This window comes from Anopheles marshallii, chromosome 3 (genome assembly GCF_943734725.1).
Source record: "Anopheles marshallii chromosome 3, idAnoMarsDA_429_01, whole genome shotgun sequence".
Taxonomy (NCBI): Eukaryota; Metazoa; Arthropoda; class Insecta; order Diptera; family Culicidae; genus Anopheles; species Anopheles marshallii.
The window spans coordinates 83,161,699-83,186,166 of record NC_071327.1 but is presented as its reverse complement, the minus strand read 5'-3'; the positions used below and the strand labels follow the sequence as shown (position 1 = coordinate 83,186,166).

At 40.5% G+C, this 24,468-nt stretch overlaps 1 protein-coding gene across 1 annotated transcript; it reads left to right on the top strand.

Moving 5' to 3' along the window:
- The first annotated feature begins 1,395 nt into the window (after positions 1–1,395).
- On the top strand, positions 1,396–18,728 carry LOC128716168 (lysophospholipid acyltransferase 6). The gene is made up of 5 exons (XM_053811089.1): positions 1,396–1,494; positions 16,443–16,666; positions 16,729–17,068; positions 17,134–17,272; positions 17,338–18,728. Exons 1-5 carry the CDS (start codon positions 1,396–1,398, stop codon positions 18,726–18,728), a joined length of 2,193 nt encoding a protein of 730 aa, XP_053667064.1.
- Positions 18,729–24,468: the final 5,740 nt, after the last annotated feature.

Here is a 24,468-nt window from a genome sequence, read left to right as displayed (position 1 = left end):
TATGTGCCATGTGACCTGTCAAACAGGAGAGTGAGCGAACTAACCTGTGCGAACTATGGCCAAGGCTTTAGAAGCAATCGCAGCTAGCAAACAACACAACACTGAAGCACAAACAGCAGTAAGAACTACGTGACGGGTGTAATAAACCTTTAAACCTTGCTTCATTTGGGAATGGTTGAATTTACAAACTATTTGAGTCGTTTTACGAATGAAATAAACATTTAGCCATTAGAGCAGCATTCGGTTCGCAAAGTTTGTGTTATTGCGGACGCTCGGGATGATTTATTCTCATACTTATTCGGAACGCTGTACGCGGTCAACCGGCCACTCCACGTAACTTACTTTCCAGTTCGTCTCTTCAGGCACGGCATCAACGGTAGCAGTTCCGCAGCATCTCGAAGTAAGCGCATGTGTCACGGCCAAATTTACCAGATCCACCCTGAGACGAAGACGACGACGGCCAACACGACATGCAATCAGCATCAGTGGCAGATAGTTTTTTTTCCATTGAGTGTTGAGTGAACAAAACGCCTTCACAAACGCGGTGCACTAGGTTATGTGTCGGTACATAGATGTGTAGACGAACGGGACAATCTGTGCAGTTGAAAAAAAATGTCCGATAGGTTCAGCGCCACAACAATTTAATCTTCCCTTTGGAGTTACTGGTTCGCGAGTGAGTGTGTTTTGTGCGTGTGTGTGTGTGTGCTACGAATCCTATCACAAGGTATCCTGGTTGATGATGATTGTGTGTAGTGAGAATTATGTAAAGAAGGTCTAGTGAATCTGGAAAAAAACCCTTCTTATATTTTGCTAGATTAGCACGGCGCACGGGTGACCGTATGTTTGTGTGTAAGAGTGGTTTCCCGTTGCTCGCGGAATGCTTTGTTCCATTGTTGTGTCCTAGAGCCAGGGCCATTTACCTGCTTGTTTTTATTGTCGCGCGCGTGAGATCGAACGGAACGGAGCTAGATAAATAGAGCACTGAGTTGGTACTCTTCTCGCGAGATTAGCAACCAAAGCAAAGGAATAGCAGCAGAGGAGGCAGGTGTTGTTCGCTTGTCATCGGAAATCATCCGATCTCGCTGAGCCGGTTTTAGTGTGCGTGAGGGTCAATGCGAAAACGTAAACGGGTGTGCATTATTATCATATCCCACCAAGTCACCCACCGTCATTATCCAGCTCACCACACACTCTCATCCTCGCAATCAAGGGAACCTGGTGCGTGAAGTCGATAAACCGCGACCCAGAAGAAAAGGAATAGTCGATCGGTGAAGGTGGTCGTCAGCGAAGGCATTCGGCCTAACTAGACGCGCTGACGGCGGTGAGTGTTCTTACAACCGCGGCCAACACGGTGACAACAATAACAACGCAACGGAAGGGCACACCATCAATAAGATGCAACAAATAGCTACGATCATCGGGGCGAACGCCTACTATGATGGAAGCCGCGTGTTCACTTGGCTTGCCGATATGTGTGGCTTATCGGTAGATTTGGTAAGTTTCAGCGTGCATATCATATAACCGTACTTAATATCTTGCGAGAGATATATGTGGGTGTGTTGATTTATTTGTGCATCACTGTGAGTTGAATTATACCATTTTGTTCAAACACTGATCTGCTGATGGCGCGAGTTTCTACTGCTGCGAAGACGATCAAAAGCGACGAGAAACACGATTTCGATTAATTTAAACGGGATTCCCAAAGTGTGAGAGACAAAAAGAAACCTCCTTGCCCGGTCGGTTGTCATTTTCACTTTGCCCTCTGGTATTACGGTGACTCGCATCACACATCTTTTTTTTTTATTTTCGTCAATTGAATAGGGGGTTGGCTATCTTTAGGGTGTTGCTTACTTGACTGGCATCGATTTTTCTCAATAGTCCCACGGCACGTCAATGTGACAGGGATGATGCCACTCTGCTGCTTACTTGAACTCTGTCAGTGGAAATTCTGGTTTATAAAATTCTCAGTTCTCTTTCGGACTGACACGAAAATTGATAATTAATTGGGAATTCGGAACACTTTAGTATTTTTGATACGTTGGACAGTGTTCTGCATAATCTTTTTCAAAGAAATAATATTCGTTTTGATTTTAATGGTATAAACTGCTAATGAAGTAGGTGCAATCTGAAAAATTTACAACACATTCCGTTCGCAATTGCATAAATCCTTTGGTAAGGTCATAGATTGTCTCCTTTCCCATGATCTTGACGCTCCGGTTTTTCTATCCTCGATCCCTCTATATGTTCAACCTTCCGAAGCTTGCGAGATAGACCTTCACTTCTTATTCCCATGCGCCATACAAGCAACGGACAGTATGACCCGTTTCTAAATGCAATTTCGGTCTTTAACGACTCGTATTCGATTGCAATGTCCCTGCCTCCCACTTCCGCTCCCGCCTTCATGATTCCTTTTCCTAATCGTTTTCTAGTTTAAGTAATTTTTCTGTTAATCCCTTTGCGGAGAGCAAAAAAAAACTAATAATAATAATAATAATAAAATCACTTGCTCTACCTCATTGAGATTTGGGGATTCATTAAAGAAAGCAGCAACTAAATGGGCGCTTTTTTCTCACCTTCGCTATGTTGGGAAAAAATATTCGCTAAATATGACCGTACACAGTGAACATCTTGGAAAGCAAAAATTTTTCAAACCCGTGGTGACAAATGCCTCTTTTTATATCTAATCAATACCGTTTTTCGAGATAAACGGCTTTGTTTGTTGTATGACAAGGGGAACAGTGAGGCGTTTGACAAATAGGTACGTATTTATTATTCGCGGGAAGTTTATCAACTGCAATAAACTAATCAACGTTTGATAAGTTTATCATTTTTTGCGCCGTATTCTGCTTGTTCTTCTAGAAACTTTTGCCACTCAATGACCTTGCTTAATTTGAGTAGCTTAATAGAATCGTTTGAGAGTGTCGGATGTGTAACACATTTGTTGCACTATATCATAGTGATAAGTAAAACATCATCTTCATTATTACTGTGTATGGATGGTTGTGCTCTAATTATTCCGATCCGCATTTGTGGAAGGACAATGCAGGAGCAGGTGCATATGACGTGAACCATGAGTAGTACGATGAACGAGTTATACTGGCATGTTGGCTCCGGTGGACTGATTTTGTTGTTAGAATATCACTTGAGGAGCCAACCTCCGCCTGTCCCAAAGTGATTGAAAAATAATCTTCCAGTAAAATTCCTGCAGTATCGAAAGATAAAATCAAAAATTGGTTGAGCATTGGTAATAAATGTGGTTATTTAATAACTGTATATACCCGATTACAATATTTAACGATATTTCAAACGCACGGCTACTGTCTTTTCGAATGGTCGCCAGGTTTTGATAAATAAAATCTTCCGTTCACGTACTGATCGACCTAAGACCACAAAACAATTGGGATATATTTTCTTATCAATTGGCTAAAGCATTACGCTAATCACCCACCGACAGCAGCACAACACAGTCAGTAGTTTTTCTTACATGTAAGCCTATTGAAATGAAGGGCCCTTTTGTCGTCTCATGACGAGTGAAAAACGCTCGCTTAATCGACCCCAACTTGTTGATCGTCTTGTCTGCCACCAGTTATGAGTTTTTTTTTGTACCGTAACCAAAAAAATAGAATGCTCAGATCCGCCACTGCAATGCGTCCACCCGTGGTGAGTTTTCTTTTTGCATGATTGCTTAGGAGATGACTATCTACCTGTAGGGATCGTGATCCCACGGAGGAATTCCTCCGGAACTCATGGTTTCGGTTTCATTTTGAATAATATCACGATGAGCTGAAGGATGTTATATTTACATTGTCATGGCGGAAATAGCGATGATGCGATCAACGGAATGCAAAGATGATTGTATTTGCTACAGCGCTGCGGTGAACGGACAATTAACAGAAGAAACGATTAATAATCACACAACAATACACGTACATACAATTTATCACTGTTTGTATGGCGGTAATTTATATTAAACTGCAAAACAACACAAGCACGTCTAATCTGTGTGAGAGTGCGGGGATATACAATACAAAATTTCCCTTTCGAAAGTGTTGCTAACATGCCGAGGCAAATCTATCAACGCTGAACTATGCGATTAATTCAGGGTTTTTATTGAACAGTGTCCCGTTCGTCATAGAAAAAGGGCATTTCTCTGATTGGAATCTAAATCACTCGTATGATAAATGTCTACATAATGTTTTACAGTCATTTACTACTTCATGTCACAAAGTGAGTCACACGAGAGGTTACCAAACATGATCGATTGACATGATCACCATCAGCATCATGATCATTTTCATCATTACCGGCGTCAATACCATTTTCAGATATGATGACTAGAGTGCAAACAATGTTACATTGCTGATGGCTTCTGAGACCCGCCTCTAATAAAGAGGCGCAGATTAAGCAACCACGGAGCCCCGAAATTCAAGGTTACATGAAGAACCTAGGTGATTTAACGACAGGAGAAGTAGGGCCGGTTGGAGGAAGGCTCCGAAGAAAGTTTTCCATCAGCAGTCTTCAAACCTTGCCCCACCCCCTTTTGGGGTTCCCCCTGCAAGGTGTTTAATTCACCTCTGCCCAGATATTTTTCACAAAGCGAACGAATAGCAGAGTAAGAGTGAGAAAGAGAGCAAGAGAGAGAGAAAAAAGGAGAGAAAAAATAGAAAGAGAAAAAAAAATCAGCCGCATTGAGAGATACTTTCTGTGGTTTTTTGTTTCATTTCTCAATTTTTGTTAAGTTTATCGTACTCGCGTGCGTAGTACGCTTTTTGGTGGCATTGAATTAAAAATAACCGTTCATGAGTTCACCTTCACCCGAGAAGAGCTAGTAACGAAAGCGAACGAAAAGGCTGTGAATATCTTCAGCTAGGTGTTTTACCCCTGTGTGTTGCTTTTGTACAAAACATCAGGCCACTTCAAGAGCTATTAAGCGCGTTGGTCAGCTGTTTTGCATTAAATACACAACCCAAGCCTGATTGCACTCCCGTGCACGTGGCATTCATGTGGGAAGGGCACTGACTAATTCTTTCCATGCCTGACACGTAAAGATGGCTTTTCTGTCCGAACTGATGCCTGTGGAGTGTTGGCGACACTTCGTCATCCTCGTAAACCTTGTCAACTTGCTTTCAGCGGTGCGGTTTTATATCTTGAATGATTTTTTACGCTTGATGGTCCAGTTACATTATTGACACCTGGGTTGTTTGAGCAAAAAAAAAACGGAATACCCATTTGTAGCGGTGCATGTTTTTATCGCAAAGATAAGAATGAAACCACACACGAACGATTAATTAATTTAAAGCTGTACACAATCAATACGGTCTCGGAAGTAGTGCAATGATGCCAACAGCTCAGGGCGACGCTACCAATACTATAAAAATCCAGAGAATAGGTCAGCCAAGGGGGTGAGTTGCGTGTGTGGGCTAGTATGCGCCTCGGATTCGCGTTTAACAAAACAAAGCGCCACTAAAGCTTATACACATACACGCGCATAATTTCGAGAGGAGTATGGGTGTTTCCAAATACAGCGATCGCCCTCCTGGCCCCACTCCTGGACAGACAAGGTGTGCAAGTGGGTACAAGTCATCGAAAAAACGTTTAGTATACGCGTGGACGTCAACGACGCTGAATTTATCGTCAGGTTTTGTGTACGGTCATTGTGTACTACCCGGGATCGAGTTATTCAAACTTTTTTTTTTACGCATATGTGCAAGAGTTTAAAGTTTGGTTCCCCTGAAAAACTAGAATGTGCGATAGATTTCTAATGAGCAGGGCGATGTATCTCGCATTGCTAATTGCAGGTGTTTTCAATGTAGTTCAAACTGGAAAATTCATACGATGGGCGCTATCGAGTGCTCTCACAATGCACCTTTACAATGAATTGCCTCGCCATGATAAGCAAGTCGAATGCGAGGAGGGTCGCACATCTTTGCTTCAATTCAAACTCCACCATCTGATTGTGGCAAGATGTTTGGCATTCAGTGGGTTCCCTATTTTCTACCATATTTACCTACCCGATATATCTGTTCACTTATACACTCCCCCAAAAACGGTGTTGTCACCAATGCATTCGCTTGATTTTCGGTGCTTTGATCCATCGTGTCGTGGTGAGGCGTAATTTAATGAATGACATCATCCGTAAGAAAACTTCCACCTTCGCGCATACGCTTGTTGGAACGAGTCTGTTGGTACCCTGAAGGTCAACTATGTGTTATAATTTAGCATAACGAACCCCTAGTATGCACACACATCTTCCGATGGAACGTTTTGCTTGAGTTTATTAACGTTCTTTTTCTGGTGATCCCCATTAAAACGTGGTCAAAACTACATATGTACGTGCCATTCGTTTGTAGTTGTAACACACGCGATGAGTGGAAATTGAGTTCTTGAATGGCAAAATTTAAAAGAAGACCGCGATTTGTGTTCGACAATTTGTTCTGTTCACTGTTGCAGGTGAAAAAAGGTCAGGTATCAGGGCCATAAAGGTGTATCAAATGATCAATAATGTATCAAACACATTGCGGGTCCAATCGGATTTATGAGCGCTTAAATAAAACTTTTGCAGAGCACAATGATAATAATATACAATGAACATTAGCTCGAATCGTGTATTCATATGACATTGGTTAGGCGCAACAAATAATTAGCAGCATTATCATTTCTAATCTAAATGCTTCGTATACATCCCGAAATTGCAGCGATTTTGTGTTGTTACACTCCCCATCGGTTTGCGTCCGTCAATCAATGTCATGCCTAACTAATCGCCTTGTCCAGAATGACCGGTTCTTGAAGTAGATAGGCTGTCTCAATCGCTTCGTTCAACTAAACGGATACCCAACGTTCGTTATATTTATCATTTTATTCGGTTTATATTTACCTTCAACGTGAAAGTGGTTGTTGTTGGGGGATATCACAAAAACTGAGGGAAAAATTGAGACCAAACTTTGTCTTTGTTTGCTTTTGCGCCTTGCTTCTGGTCGCTTTTGGTTGTTGTTGTTGCAATATCTAATACAGTGCGATAGAAGCGGATCCGTTGTGTATTAGGTAATAGCGCCAGTTCCACACGACGGGACCGGTATAAAATCCCATCCGGGACGTTCCCCATCAACAACGACTGATTATCTGGCTGCGTGATAAAAATAGTTTTACAGTCCTGCCAACTTCAATGGTCGCACCCCAAATTTGCTCGGTTTTGTAATTTCTTAAGAAAGATACGATATTGGATAAATTACACTTTTTTAAGCAATAAATAATTTGGCCATTTTATGAACAGATGTTTTTTTGTTTTTATTTATCTGAAGAACGGCCGGGCCGTATATCTGTATGAACAGATGTCTAACCAAGAAATTTGATACACCACGGTTTCTTACATTCTTGCCTGTAATGTACCGTGATTTTTTTTATATAACCCTGGAAACTTAATTAGAGATTCATAGTTTTCTTTCGTTTATTTTTATGGGTTTCAGCTGTATTATCACATTTAATGCATTTTTTTTAAATTTTGCTTAACGTATCGTGCTTTATGCTTACTAGCTTTGCTGTAACTAGTGGAAAGGATCTAAGCTCGAAACCTTTCTAAGTCATTAGAGAACTAGTTTCATTGTACATGGGAGGAACTGAACCTTCTTTTTCAGGTGCTTCTAGTCTTACTTAGGTCTAGCAGTAGGACCTAACACTATTTAAGCTTTTATTTCTTTCGTCAACGGCAGAGAATATGGAACTGTCAAATCTCCTTTGGAACTGTCATTTCCGGACAGCACGGATAATCTGATACTCGGTTAAAGGCACCCGGATAATCGGCGTTCCATTGTACATAATTAGCTACGTAAAATTTTATTGCAGGAAGTCACGTTCCGTCCATTGAAGTTCACGTAAACTTGAAACTTGAAGGAACAACGAAGACAAATGTGTAAACACCCGTTTTTTCTCTTCGAGGCTCTTCAAGTCTAAGCCGGTCCATGTTCTAAGTTGTTACACAAGTCCAATCTTTTTAGACTTGTTGTCTTCCATGTGCATCTTTTTGAGGTGCTATGGGGAATGATATGTGTTATTTTCTGCTTCCAATCAGTAACAAAATTGTTCGCCAAATTAACGTTGACGTGGAGTAAGATGCATTTTAATCAATCCACATTATGACGGTACGGTGTAAAGCATATGACCTAATCAAATTTAAGTTTAAACGTGCACACGCACTTGCATATACTATTCTGCGTTTTCTTTTTGACTGCTTTTAAAATCATCACGGTACGAAACCTTGGTCCGCTGGACAGACATACCAAGTCACACACAGTTTGTGTTGTTCGCTAAGCTTCTAACCTGAAACACATCAATGTCACTCGATTAAATGCTGATGGTTTGTACACACCGGGAAATGTCGAAGTAGAAGATAGGCTCTATGTGTGTATGAGATTTTGGAAGGACGGAGATTAAATACACAAGAATTGGGGGAAAACTGAGCGTGGTGATGGGAAACAAAATTGTTCAAGTGCGCCTAAGATGGATGGCACGATGAATTAATGGCCAACCCATGTCGCCGCAAAATAAAGGGAAACCACAGTTACCAGCAAAAAGGTAACTTGACTTTTGATATGTGGTGGTGGTGTATTGGTAGCGGCGCCGATTTTCACACGATAAGACCGGTTCAAAATCCCGTCCAGACTCAAGTTCTAAGTACTTGAGAGTGACTGTCCAGCTACGGGGACATAAATAAAGTAAACAAGTAAATAAAGAAAGGCAGATGTGGAAGACCTCTTGAGGTCGAAGTGCTGATAAAAAAGTAGAGGGAATGTTTCGGTGAAAATACATTCAAGTATAGTGTGCCGATCCGATATATATATATTGTATAACAGACGGCATCTAGCACGAGCTTCTCAGCATTTCGAAGCTTTACACAACAGTTTCGGCAGTTTCTAGCTATGAACTTGAACTTTGACTTAAGCAGTAATCTTCAATTTGTGATTAATTTCTACGACCCGCATTGTAAAATGATATTTCAAACACAAATCCTTCTGTAGATCTCCTACTCTTTCAAAACACGACGACGGTGGCGAACAGAAGGGACTATCGAAGGTTAATAAAATAGGGCAATCGATTTGAATCTTAAGAGTGTGGGACTATCTAGGTTATTTCCTTCATCCGTAGGAAACTCGTTTAAAAATCACGGTACGAAAACTGAAAATGCTAACTGAACTGTTTACACTATTGGCAGTGTATTGTGTTCGTCCGATTTAAGTCCTGTCATTTGAAGGTCGCATTACAAGGGAGCTTGTCACACAAAAATCGATTTAAAGTGATTCTACCGGTTTTGTCCATCATCCGCATATATTTAACAGAGATTTAAGAGTTCAATGGCCAATGGTTCTTTACTCCGCTGCGTTTTCGATGTGTGGATAGCATTAGGTGTATTGAAATGGGGTTTTTTCTTCTTGAGAGCTTCTTGAGCAGTTTTAGAACAATTAGCCACCGATCTGTAGAAACAGCTGCCGAGGTAGATTTTCATTAGATTTCATTTGGCAATTTCGGCGTGGACACAACTCATGCGTACTTCTCCTGCAAATGAGTTTCAGTCGTTCAGTCGAGTCAGTCGTTATTGAGGTTATTACATTTCATCTTCATGATCCAGCTTCTGTGTCCGATAACATTTATCTGACTAAGAGACTGATGGTTGTCGCTTTCCGTAATTGCCCTTCAACACTGTACCAGTATTTTGAAAGGAAATTGTAAAAGGTCTGACGGGCTCGGACTCGATACCGTAGAAAATGATGACGAGGAAAAGATAACGTAAAGAAAGTTTCAGTTTTCTGCTTGATTGGACTATCCTCCGGAAGAGTTTAGCTTGGCAACCCGTTTATATGTCCTAGTAATCGTTGCATTATCTTACCGTTCGTGAAGCACGGAGCCGTGCTTGAAGAAAAACCGAATGAATCCTGCATCGTTATATGGATCTACTGTCCATTTGCTCTCTTCTTGTATTGCAAGCTGGGTGTGAAGTTTGGTGATGTTCGTCTGTTGACTCCATCAGTGAATGAGATAAAACCAGCAGTTAAACACTGTCGAAATTATGCGTGTTTTTATATCGGAAAAACTGAAGAATATGGAGAAGAACCAAATATTCCAGCGTCCCTCCCCCGCGTATGGACATCTCCCTCATAAACAGAAGTAAAGGTTCACGAAGTGAAACTTCCAGAACTTTTGTTTTGCTGATATGTACTAAATCTAAACACATTAGATTTAGAAATATTTGAACTGGCTAAAGAAGAGCGAATGAAGATGTTGATACTATTGATTATGACAGACTTTCCTGCCCTCCAGACGTGTTGCGAAACTCGGGGTTTCGGTTTCATTCAAGATAAGCTTGTTGCTCCATTCGCAATTTAATTATCTTCCGATTTGTTTGGCGATTTGTATGAGCTTTTTTACGGCCATATACCACGCAACTGCGGTGAGCGTCGAAGACACGGGAGTGAGCGAGTGAGTCTGTGTACTGCTCTTCGCTTTCTCCTGGTTGAGCGCCGTAGGACAAAAGAGAGGAAAGGATAGGAGTTAAACGTTAAATTAATAATCAAAAAAATATCTTATCGGCCGCTGGCCCTTAGACAGCACGTTTCAAATAAATAAGGAGTAAGTGCTCGTATTTAAGACCTGTGACTTACTTTTTATGACTTACACACCTAACTCTGCTTCGTTACACTTTGGGACGCAGTTGATACTCGGTGTTTAGTGGTGTAACAATTTGCAATCCAGTGCATTATGCAGATTCAAATTTCCTAAGACTCACATTCACATTCAGACCGAAGTTTTATGCCAACATGAAATAAATCTCAGCTTTCCAATAATGATATTTTTCACGCTCGCCCACCTTTTTGTCATTCGACTCCAAACGTCGGTTCCAGGAGTATCAATAGCAACAGATAGATATAGTCAAACAGCAGGGTTCTTGTTCATCTTGACGCGTTTTGTTGTGTGATTGCGTACAATTATGTGTGTTTGTACCGGTCATGTGGTCGTGTGGTTATGAGGTTATGTTGTTCTTACTACTTTTGAAGCAGATTTAGGTGGGTTACGAACAGACTCTTCTTCTTGATCGGCACAACAACCTCAAGAGGTCTGGGCCTGCCATTTCTGGCTTACTGTAAATTTATTTACCCGTACCCGTAGTCCTGCGTACGAGGGATTGGTCCGAATGGGAAGATGGGTGCTGTCGTATGAAGACCAGCGACGGTTAAAGTACAAACTAGTTGTACTAAAATCGGAAATGTATTAGCGAAGGAGAAAACAATAGTGAAAACCCGATTAGTTTTTGAGTCAACTAGCTGACGGTAGTTGCATTGAGAAACCCCGAAAGGATATTAGGTCAGGTCAAGAATAGTGAGTCACCAGGCTCCGATGGAACAGTAGTCGAACTGAGCATATACCAGGGTGCAGCACTAGAAAATAAAATTCATCGAACTGTTACTGAGGTATGGGAAGAAGGGCGATAAGCTCAAGCATAAGCTTTTGGCCCCGTATGTGTGGAAGGACAATTGCACATCCGCTGCAATAACGAATTTAATTTACACTGATGAAATTATGTGCACTCAATATCGTACAACGATTTACACGCGCTAAGCTCCGGTGTGCGGTCGTTTCCATAGAAGGACACCGGACGACAATGGTCGGTGGTAGGGCACAGCGTAGAAGGAGTGCTGACGTTGAAGCGTCCGCCAGAAAGGCTGGGATATATGATTGGCAGACGGCAGCGCTCGAATAGTGTCGGAGTTATATGAAATAAATTTTATTTAAAAACGATACAAAGTACCTAGACAAATATACTAATAATGCGAGAACAAAACATAGCCCTTTGAAGTTGTGGTAACAAGTTAGATCGCAAATATGCTCCTAGTTTAGCTCAAAATCACCTTCAAATAAAATTTGGTTTTGGTGGAGAGACAGCTTGTTCAGTAAGTTCCGCAATTTTTACGTAGCTTATAAATCACGCCAGACCACTACAAAAAAAGGAGATTCCGATTTAAATTCGATTCCGTTGTGGAAATTCCTTGTTTTGTGTAAAATTATTAATCATCTGCTTGTTATTGAATGAATAGTATTAGTGTTCTAATGATTTCTGTTTCTCGCTGACACCTTTGGTGTTGGGTGGGGCTTGTGTGGGCGTACTCTATTTTTGTTCCGATCATTCTACGGAATGGCCTATTTTCACCTTTAGGAAAAAACGCTTCATGACTACTTTTTCACTGCTTCAGCGCGGTTCCAGTGCGGTACAATGTATGTTGATAAGAGTAGAGAGAAACAACGCTTTGGTGCTTGGTGTAGTTGTTTTTTATTCCTGTTTATTCGGTTAAGACGGCTTAATACTGCTACCCAACGCATTAAATAGGCTTTGAATCGAAGCGCGTGCTTACAATTGAAACAATCAGTGGAAAAACTGTCTCGAGCCGATCTTGAGCCGATTCATGCCCACCATGCACATAGTGGAAATATAGAACGTCACCTTTCACAATCAGTGCAATAATAATACAGCTAATTCTTTCATCGAAAGTTGATCCGTAATCGACATTATATTGCGGGAAGATGACATGGTGGAGTGACTGTGTATGATTTATTGTTTCGATTTGCATTGAACCTGTGTTTCATGATTTTGTACCAATAAAGGGTCGAAACGGTCGAAACTCAGCGGAAACGTATGTAAAGTTCTTGTCGTGCGTGTGAATGGCTGCTTCTCATTTTTTTTTTCTATTTTTGTATTCCAATTTCGGTTTTCACTCCTTGGGGTGGCGAGCACGTACTGGTAGTGTAGATGGTGGTAATAGTAGTAGCAGTGCTGACGGTGTATCCTGCATCGGGTGGCAAACTATTTTATTTTACCGCCATTCGATCGTTTTTGGCTTTGGTACGGGTTTTCACATCATAATGATGGACCACCGTCATAACCATCCGTATTCATTCCCCGAATCGCACCATACGTTTGGAAATGCAATACATTTCGAGTGGCAGTTATTTCATTGCCTGCGCTGGGTGTAGTAGCCAGCCGTCAATATAACTTCGGCATGTCGATGGCTATTGGGAAATGCACCTATCTAGCGCAATCCTAACTCTTCCTCCATTTAATCCTATATGCAAAGGGCTGCCAACTTTAACCTTGGCGTTTGTTGGATGATATTAGCGTGTGAAACGATGCGCAGTGGATGTTTAAAAAAATATACATACTAAAATCGACTCGGTTTCAAAAGGGCATCTTTTAATTTTTTTCCTTTTTCAGCTCGCACGTTTGTTTGATTGAGGCACTAATGAATATTTAATTACGAAGATTGTTTTGTTTCGCTCTTAGACTATTCGATTTTGAGACTTTGTCACCAAAATAGTCATCCCACCAGCTAATGGCTGGGACCATGCTCTGAGCTAGTTTTTTTTTTGTATATATTTCATCTTTCTATCGTACTCTTCAGTCCAAACCATATACGTTTTTCTAATGCAACAACCGGGATGAAATGTTAAGCCGATAAAGACCAGCTAGTTAGCCAAGCTGAGTACAGATCAGTATGCGAAAATATCAATCGTGTAACGGCACGGTAGCAGCTAATTGTGTTGTGTGAAAATAAAAAAAAAAATAAAGTCATACATTCCATCATCATTCCGAATCGTTATGAAGCGTATGGACGACCTGTTCGCTGAAGATGGTCCGCTCGAAGGGATACGAACCTATTTCGTCGAAATTGGCGCAATAAAATACGTAAGTTGTTGCTCTCGGGTGATAATTTAGAGATGTAAGCGTCTGGCGTTGTATTTAATTGAGTAAAACAAACCTCAAACAGCAGGGTGTGTAAATTAACATTATTGCAGCAAAATGAAATATCCCGAGCTCCGTTAGGTAGAACTATACATACATTATTAGTCATCTCCGTTAGTGGGTTTAAAACGAAACAAATCATTTCTAAAACACTGCCTCGGGACTGTCCGTGGCAAACGCTTAACCTTCCCATGAGCACGCGCCGATGCACATGCACAACTGCTCGAAAAACCTCACTTTGGGCCGCGTGCGCACTGAACCATCCAAGGTCTCCAGAGACCGCTTTCCATTGGCGCATGCGAAACAGCATCTGTTTTTGCTTACGTACGAATTAAAGCTTTTTTTTACGGTCATATCCATGGAGTAAATGTAGATACGCCGATTAGATCTTTACCTTATCAAATGGTGTCATAGGAGCATAAATGGGAAGGGAGTGTGTCAATCGCTGACGATGCTATAAACCCGTTTAACGATTGATCGTACATAATGCATGGTTTAAGGTCGAGGTCAACCTAGTTGCAGTTGATATTAGCACTCGGTTCGGGAGTCTAATGCAGCTGAAGTTAAGGCTAGCGAAAGCCCTTTGCACTCTCTCTCTCTCTCTCTCTCTCTCGCTCTCGCTCTAACCGCCACCAACAACCTAGAGCTTAATTTCCACAGTTACACATATTGTGTTGTGATGAACACAGGTTTCAACAGTGGCGGATCAATCCCCTTGGAGGCCCTGGGCGGAATGCTAGTAGGTCCCTACTAGCTAGGAGGTTCTTATTTATTTATTTATTTCATTTCCAATACTAAGGCCCACCACACGACGAAGCCCTTGGCGGCCACCGTTTGTTCCGCCACTGGGTTTCAAAACAGTAGGACAGTTTACAGAGTAGTTTTTTGCTAATTGCAGTTTGGGATGAACTAATAATCAGCGTAATATTCCTTTATTATTATATGCCTATTTCTCACCATTCGTTTAAAACTAAAACACTTAACCTACTACTCCTGACTATGGCACTGCATCACTCTTCAAATTAACTGCTCTGGCGTCGCGCATTGACTAATTGTAGCACCGATCTCCAACATCGACCCACTAAACAAAAACCAGCCGGTAAACTAGTCAAGGACGTTGTATGTTCAATAATAAATGCTTGACCCAGATTCCTGTCCAAAATCCGGTCTTAAGGCTTTTGTTTTCATCACTCGCCAATTTCACCCAGTTGGTGCGAAGGCCCTAGCACTAGTTAAACCAACACAACACAACTAGGTTCTAAAGTTTAAAACGGCTTATTTTAGTTTTTGTAGTTTCGCTCTCTGTTTCTGTTGCCAAGAGCGCTAATAGAGCACTTTTAAATCGCTATTTGCTGGTGTATCTGGGTAACAGGTCGTAAATTCCATTTGCAATATAAGCAATATGAGTCATCAGGTTGGGGTGTACGTTCCTGCATTGATAAAATTATAATATAATGTCTTTCTGTCTGTCTTTTTTTACCATTTGGTGCTCCGTCTTTCGGATTCCAAAATGTTGGATTAATATCATAATTCCACCACTTGAATAGGCTTTACCTCCTTTCATTGGATATTATTCGCGCTTGTCTGAAGTGTCTGATAGAGGCCATCTTTTTCCCCAACCAATTGTGTCCCTAACCAACTTGATTGTGTACCTACTTTGCTCCCGTCGTCATTATTTCCACTTACGCGAGCAAATCCACATTGTGCGGATGAGATCACGCGAAATATCATGCGCTTGCCGTGATTGGCTTACGCTCCCAGGCAGGGGGAACCATCAGCAATCGCGAACTCGTTGAACCCGTGATACACACACACACAAACACACTATCTCCATATGAGAAGGTTTTAAAAGTTGTACGCAATCGGCATCGAGATGAGGTTTGTTTGTTGTTTTGCATATTGATAATAGCGTTTGAGACAGGCGAAATTGATAAGAGTGAACCTCCTTTTGTTCTGCTGTTACGACGGAGCTGTGGAAGTAAATTTTCATATATTTATTATAGGATTAGGGGTATACTTATTTATAAGATTGTTGCATTGCTGCTATTGTATTTTTTAATTCCTGGCCCGTATTGCTGGAATTGATCTGCCTTTTCGTTTTCTATTATACTGCACTGAGAACGCAAACACACAAGGGATATGCGAAATGACCTTTCAAATAACTAGTTTACGCCTTTGCGTATTTATTTGCAAAATAGTCTGGTATCTCAGAGGCTCTATAACCTTATTAAAATATGATAGATTACAGTAATGGCGCGGTTCTGTGGTGTATTGGTCGCGGCGCCAATCTTCACGTGACAGGACCGGTCCAAATCCCATCCGGGCCAATCCTCCGTAGCAAGGACTGACTAGCCAGCTACGTGGTAAAAATTAGTCCAGTCAGCCAGAAATGGCAGGCCTGAAGCTTATAGTAGCTCGTTACGCCAAGAAGAGAGACATTATAATGACATAAGAATGAATGATAAAAAAAATAATGACATTATGTGTACTATGACATTATATGTCACTTACATGAAGTAAGCAATTATGTGAGCTGTGACTCGTAAAAAAAAGTTTTTTTTTTCACACCAATGATTACCTCTAGACGTTCAGTTAATTTAGTACAAATCAATCAGATAAATGGATAAAATATCCTATTTTGTTTTATCTTTTCTCTCTTTAGGTTAACTTTCTCATCACACAGTTTTTGGCATTGATTCTAGCTTCGGCGTTTCGCTCATATTTACATCCGTCCAAGGTGTCGGCCAGTACCCGGCACGCAATTGGGCTAGTAATTGGTTTGTTTTTCGGTTACTTCTGCTTCGGTCAGCAGGCGATCCATATCGCCGGACTCCCTGCCGTCTGCTATGTTGTTATTCGTACACAGAACCCCCAAATCGTTCAACGGTAAGAAATAAAAGTACCCTTTGAAATTGTGTGATCCCTAATTCGTTTACGTACTTTTCTAGGCTCGTTATGGTCGTGGCATTGTTCTATCTATCCTGCATTCATCTACACCGCCAATACTACGATTACGGATCGTACTCGCTCGACATCACCGGTCCGCTCATGATTATCACGCAGAAGGTGACCAGCCTGGCGTTCAGCATTCACGACGGCTTCACGCGCGAAATGAACGATTTGACACAGAGCCAGCAGCAGCACGCCATTCGAAAGCTGCCATCACCGTTAGAGTTTTTCTCGTACACTCTGCATTTCCAGGGTCTGATGGCAGGTCCGTTGGTGTTTTATAAGGACTACATTGATTTTATTGAGGGCTGTCACATCATAAAACAGACATCCTCAAATGTGAGTAGCTGAATGGGTCTTGATAGGTTTTGATTAAATTAATCACGTGTTTCTTTCACCTACAGGCAAAGTATGACATCGAGAAAAAGATCGTTCATGAACCATCCCCAGTGAAAGCTGTCGTGAAGAAAGTTGTCGCAAGTTTGGTATGTGCTCTGATCTTCGTAAAGTTCGCTACTATATATCCGATCAAAACGATGAAAGGTAGGGCGAAAACATTTTTTCTCCTAAAAACGACAATCACACTGATCAATCATTTGCGTTTGTAGATGACGGCTTTATCGAAAATTCGGGCTTTTTCTACACCCTGTGGTTCATGATGATGGCCACGACAGCGGTCCGTTTCAAATATTACTTTGCCTGGCTGATGGCCGACGCGATCTGCAACAATTCTGGGCTCGGCTTCAATGGTTATGACAAACGAGATGGTGTAACGCCCCGCTGGGATATGCTATCCAATATTCAGGTGATGGAGTTTGAGTTCGGTACCAACTTCCGGAACTGCATCAATGCATGGAATGCCGGTACCAACCGTTGGCTGCGCATGGTCGTGTTTGAGCGAGTGCCAAAACGCTACGGCACAGTTCTAACCTTCAGCCTGAGCGCTCTCTGGCACGGATTCTATCCGGGCTATTACATGACGTTCGCTACCGGTGCGCTGATAGTGATGGCGGCGCGCATCGCTCGAAAACTGTTCCGGCCGTCGTTCCAACGTACGGGCAGTTCGCGCGTATTTTATGACATACTGACGTGTCTGGTGACACGCGTCTTCATGGGTTACGCGACCTTTCCATTCGTGCTGCTCGAGTTTAAGGCTAGTCTTCGTATGTACCTGAATGTGTTTATGTGCCTTCATCTAGTCGCTCTGATCACTGTGTTTATTTTATCGAAATACGTACCACGTGGAGAGGCCAGCAGTAAAGCGGTGAATGTTTGCTTGGGCTCCAAACTTACAGCCGCCACGGACAATCAGCCGACCGATATTCGAAGCAGTCAAAATGAGGATAGAGCGGAAAGTAGCGCAGTGGAAGCTGAATGTAATAATGGCACTGGGATTAGATTTCGTGGTGGTGAAAATGGTCGCCGAAGTGATGTTTCCAGCTCCCGATTGTCCTATGCTGACTCCCAACAATTGGTGCATGATGTAGTGGATCCATTCTGTCTAACCACCACTTCAACCACCAGCAACATCAATGGCAACCACAAAAAGACTGACGATTTCCTGTCCGCAGAGGATAACAACAACAGTGCCACTATTACTACAACCACCACCAACTTCAACAGTGCAACCTCTACTGCTAATGGAAAGAGCGGTTCAAAATTGACGCGGGAGCGAATTAAAGAGAAGCTGGAACAGGAGACGCGTAGTATCGAAGAATTCATCGACAAGACTGTGACGGGTTTCGTCGAATTGAAGGATGATCTGATGCGTATGCCGGACGAAACAAACGGAGGTCTGTACATTCCTCGCAAGACGAACGGTGGCACCGGGCTAGCGAACGGTAATGTAAATGCGGATGGTAACAGTAACACCACCACCGTAAACAGTACCACCACCAGCAGCAATGCTTTCCTGAAGAAAGAGATTGATGCGCTGAATGCTGCCGTCCAGCAGGTTAATGTTTTGCCGGCGGTGTTGAGCAATGGGCATGCAAAGTAAAAAAAAAAATAATACAAGAACACAAACCCATACAGGCATGCACAAATGGCTGAAGTGGCTAAAAACCACTCAACTGAATAGCAGTCAAATATTCTTTCCATCTATTGCCCCTTGATTTTTCCAAAAGTAAAGTGAGTTCCTAGGCAGTATTCGCTAAACTATCATACGCACACATGTACTACGCACATTGGGCAGGGATGGGTGGTAACAGTTTGGTAAATTTTTATCGTTTCGTTTTTCGCAACTTATTGGAGGGACACAATAAGACACAATTCGATGCAAAAAGGCGAATGTTCTAGCGTACCAATATTTTATTCGTATTCTACTAACGAAGATAACGACAATGAAGAATCATATCTTAAAATACACATGAAGATATGGAGGAGGTATAGATTTCTTTTTCATTATTTCAGGGTACACTTCGGTTGCAAATTGTAAGGAGAAAAGATATATACCATTAATTTCCCTTATCTTACCTCTGTGGTAGGAAGTTGCCTGCACCACAGAACGTACGAACGATCAACAAATCAATCACATAGTGATGCTTTGTAAAGCAATCGCCAGCAGAAGATCGTGCAAAACATAACGCAACCACAACTATTATCACTATTAGCACATGGATAACATTCGCAGTGAAACCCGAGACCAGAGCCAAGAAAGGGATCTATATTTTTTAGACACGAAGAACACTATTGTTATATATTAATATTTCGTACGTGTATGTAAATGTGTGTGTGTGGGTGTGTGTGCATCTGTTGGATGTGTCTGAGTGTATCGATAAAATGTCGCGTAATCTAATGCACAAGTCTACCAAAGCAAAATAATATTGCTCTCCATTACTCAGTTGCTTCCAGGAAAGAGGTCCCAACCCACCAGAAGTTAGAACATAGTGCAAAAGTGTTAGGAACAAGTCTAACGGAAACGTTTCTAAAGGAAGGATTGGAGTGTTGAGCCATGAGTGATGATTGAATTTCCCCCATTCTCGAAAATATTTTCCAAGGCTAGCTGATTTTCTGCTGCCAATAAGTAGTATAATTTTATGCGATGACTGGTTCTTAAACTAACAGATATATCATGTGCTAAAAAAACGTTATTCCAACGAATGGAAATTTACACTTATAGTTCCACACTTAATTTCTTCCTTTACTTCCTTCTTTTTAATGGCAAAATAAGAGGTTTCATTAAAAAAAAAAAAACAAAAAGTCTACCAGTTCATTTCCGAACATTTAACAATACGCTTCTAATGTCGAGGGCAATTTTGTTCAAGCACAGTCTTTTTCAGATCAAATCAGTTAAATATCCAGATTGTGCCCAGCCTAAAGGGGTTGTGTTGTTTCGTTATATTTTTTTTTGCAAATAATTTTAATATTTTTCAATCAACACCAACAGATCATTATTTCAAGTGACTAAACGTCATCTTTTACGTTGTTTTACGTTATTTTTCTTTTCTGTTATATTTGATGTTATATAGAGAGGGTGTTTAAAAAAGTCTTCAATGGTAGGATTGCAAAAGTGAAAGCAATTTTTTTAGAGGATAAACATTAGATAGGAGCTAATTGATGAACTGAACGAGTGGACCGGAAAATGTCTGCAACTCTTGCATTGTCCAGTGTAGTTAATATTAGCGAAAGGAAAGCTTTTTTTATTAACATTATTATTTGTTGGGATTGTTTGAAGAAATATGTGCTACTATGGAAAAGTACAACTTGCAAATGATAAAACGCAAAAAATAAGAAATGCATCAAAGGCAGAAATGATACCAGCCCAGCTAGTAAAAGTTTATAAAGTCAGACTGTCATGTTGCTCCGAACCTATATGAGCCCGACATAAACCCGACGGGGAAGTTAAAAACCGCTTATTTAGAAAAAAACGGAATAAAAACTCCAGCGATAAGATCCAATACACGACGAAGATCACATGATTACAATGTCAAGAATGTCAAGAATTGACTAGATAGAAAGTGAATCTGTAAACGATGGGTAACAAACATATTACCAATAGTCAAGGTAAAGTAACTTAAATGTGTAAGGCACACAAACTACTCATTGCGATTGTAGTAGAATACAACAAAACATATGTAAAATGGGAGATGAAAACAAACATACACAACACTACCGCATCAAATAAGCGTATCAACAAAACGACCTATCTGTCGTGCGATAATGGGAAACGCGCCTCGGAATCATGGAAACAAACGACAAAAGAATCGTTGATATCTTCGATGATAAAAAGTAACATAAAACCATTTTTTGCAATAAACTAATATGAAATAAATATAAAATCGAAAACGGTCATTGAATGCGTTCTTTTATTGGCAAGCGTTTATGTAGTCTACGAGTCAGCGTACCAGTTTCCTCGAAAAAAGGATTGATAAATGTTGACCGGTCTCCGCCGTGCACCAACCAACCGCGAAAATAACTGATCTCTCGATGGCGCCAAACTCCGAGCAACAAGCATCCTCGTTAATCGATGTTCCCTACACAGCGAGGTCCTAGCCGTGTACCTGCCCCACCAATCCACCATTGAGTGTAAGTAAATTGGATGAAGCGCAGAGATTCCTTCCTGTCGGAAAATTCTCCATCGTCAAAAAGAAAGAAATTGAACAGTTTTATAATCTTTGAAACCAAGCGAGTAGCCACGACGGAGGCAGCATAGATTGACTTTCGTCGCTCCGATGTACAGACTTTACCCGAGTTACGCGAATAATGCGTGCCAGGGAAATTCGCGATTCGCGTAACTCCAGTGTCGCGTAACTCGGGAAAACACTGTAAACAAGTTCTGGTAGGTAAAACTTGGAAAAATAAATGGCTTGTAACTGAAATGACAAAGAACTTGCAATCTTTCTTTCTTTCTCACTTGCAATTGTTCTCAAGAGTTTGATAGTATACGATGATAGGAAAAGTAGTAGATGATTTGCCATCACTTCTGCTGCTCTCATGAATTTGGTATCCGCCGACGGGGGGGTTGAGAGAGTTGAAGGATGCTTTCCATTTCATCTGCCTCATTGGCACCAGCGATCAGTACAATGTTTGGTACTATCTGATAACGATAGTCAATGTAGTAGAAGATCTGCTATCACGTTCAACGGTACATGCGAAAGCGGGACAGCCGTATGTACGCTGGAGGGTAACTAATGTTACCTTCTAGAAAGATGCTCCCCTGGTATCAGAACTCGAAAAACGGCTCTGCTTGGGAATTTTGCGTAGTTTGCGGGAATGTAGTAAATTTTGGAACGAAATAAGCGCCAATACAGTAGAACATCGATTATCCGGGCAACTGTGGACCGGTCGCAATGATGGTTAAATGTTTTCCACAAATGAGGTAGATCATCCCAAAAGTTAGAAAGCTTAAGCTTAAGCCGGTATGTGTCAAATAATCGAGCAGATTTCGAGCGGCGAATCGGTAACTGGTTGCATCAATCACATATGGACATAGATTTTTGACATAAAGAATGACATTAGGTATTCTGTACCGAGATTTTCAGGATATTTTTTTTTTATTTTAGTTTAAAATTGTATCTACATTTTTTATATACATAGATACTTATAATAATTAACCTTATTTATATCTCAGTCAATTGAGCCGTCTCAACAAGAAAAGCCGGTTCAAAAACCTTTATGAGCATATTAATCCTACTCGGTATTTACATGTCTTTCAAAAGATTGGTTCAAGCATGTTCAAACCGTTTTTTATACTCATACTTATGGGAATACGTAAATACAAGCTAAGAAATTTCCTCAAGTATCGTGAGTCAAAAACAATTTTATGTGATTTATAAAGGATGAAATTCCTTTATTTCAACATTAAAAAAAACATTCAACAAAAAAAATTATCAATTGTTGAGTCGAGCGAAGAACTCAAGAATTCAATCCGATGCTGACAACTAACCCGTCACCCGTCACGCCACATGTTAAAAAAAATCAAAGGATTATATCTCATTCGCTCTTTCGTTCTCATTCGTTTAAATACTGTGATTAAAGAAACATCCTTTTTGTGATCCTAGCGACAACATGTAAGTAAAAGCAATTAGGTTGTTAATGTATTGTTAAACACGTTGGTAGCTATGGCTATTATGTTTGATAGCCAAAAGTATATAAGTTATATGTAAATCAAATGACTGACTTTCAAGAAAATACCCGGCAACTAACGTGTTAAGCATAGATTTGAAATTTTCGATAATTGATACATTACATAGCATAGCATCACATAGCATTGATACATAGCACTCTCAAGCATCCCATTTTCCAAAACTGACATTCCAAATGGTGCAGGTAATTAAGATCTCTGTTTATTCTTAACAGCACATGCTTAATTTTAAAGCAGTCGGTGAATCTCGAATCTAACAGAATGCCAGGGCCTTTTATATAAAATTCCATGTACAACGGTAAACCGCAACGGGTTTAATTAAAGTAAAGGACTACAAAATGTTAGTTACTCTAGATTGCTTAGTTTGGGTTCCGTGTAAAAATGTATAAATGCACGAAACAGCTCCATGAAGTAGAAAGTAATACATCACCATATTTTTTAAAAGGATAAAAGCTACGAGGGTGAGCTAAATTAAATGAGCTTGCGCATCACAACGCAACAACAAACGGTATGTTCATCTGTATGCTATTATAATCGAGAGAAATAATCGGAGGACGCAAACTTCGGTTCAGTTTCAAAGCATAATTTATGTTTCGTGTTATTTTCAAGGCAATATTTAAGTGATGTTTAGATTTTATAAACTGTGAACTGGAAAACTGCAAGTAAATTGAAATAATAATTTACCTTTTTTGATAAAATTTTTTTAACTGATTTTTTTATAAAAATAATTATTGTTAAACACCAGAACACCAGAAATTAAAAAAAAAGTATTAATTATGCGTATTTATGTATTTTTTTTCCTTTTTTAACATCCTAAGCCTATGGGAAATATGGCCTAACCTAGTTTAAACCTGCTAGAAAAATGCTTTGTTTTGATATTTGTCGAGCAGCTGTCGAGCACTTTCATAAGCAAAACAATCTAACCATCGATTCCCAGGCTTATCTGGCTTGGCAGTTTGTATGGGAAGCTGTAAGCTTATAAGCCTGGAAACGTCAAAACGCATACAAAAAACTGGCTTATCCCGTGATCTACCCCAATATCAGGTCCTTCAGCTTTGAAGGTGCAACATTCAAAGATGAAAATGACCGGTCAACATTGTAGGCATTCATATGTTTTAATAAAAGAAGCTTGTGTTTATTAACGATCTGGAACATTTTCCAGAGTCCAGATAAACTGTTTAAAGAAAGCTCTCAAGTTCCTCTCGGGCCAACCCGGTTAAACAAGTCAAAACTGTTCCAATAGCTGTCATTTTTTAGCACACGGATATTCCGCCCGCCGATTAATCAGGCCCCAATAATCGACGTTCTACTGTAGTTACTCTGCCTTTTGCTGCTGATATGTGTTTTATTTTCCTTCTAAAATCATTAGTGTAAAACATGTAATTGTGTCGATTATAATTTCCTTAACAAACAAATATTTTTCTTTTCCGGTACGTCATTTTCAGTTGTTCATTTCATTCAATACATCTTGATTTTTTGAATTGATCTCAGCTGTCAATGTGACATAATTGTATGCAACTGCTGTGCGACCTGGTAATTCAGCCAATTCGATGCAAACAATATCGTAAACATTTCAACATTGGTTATCTTTTTCTGCACAAGTAAAATAACTGAATTGTTCTTCCGTTTCCGATTTTGTAAATTTCTAACATAA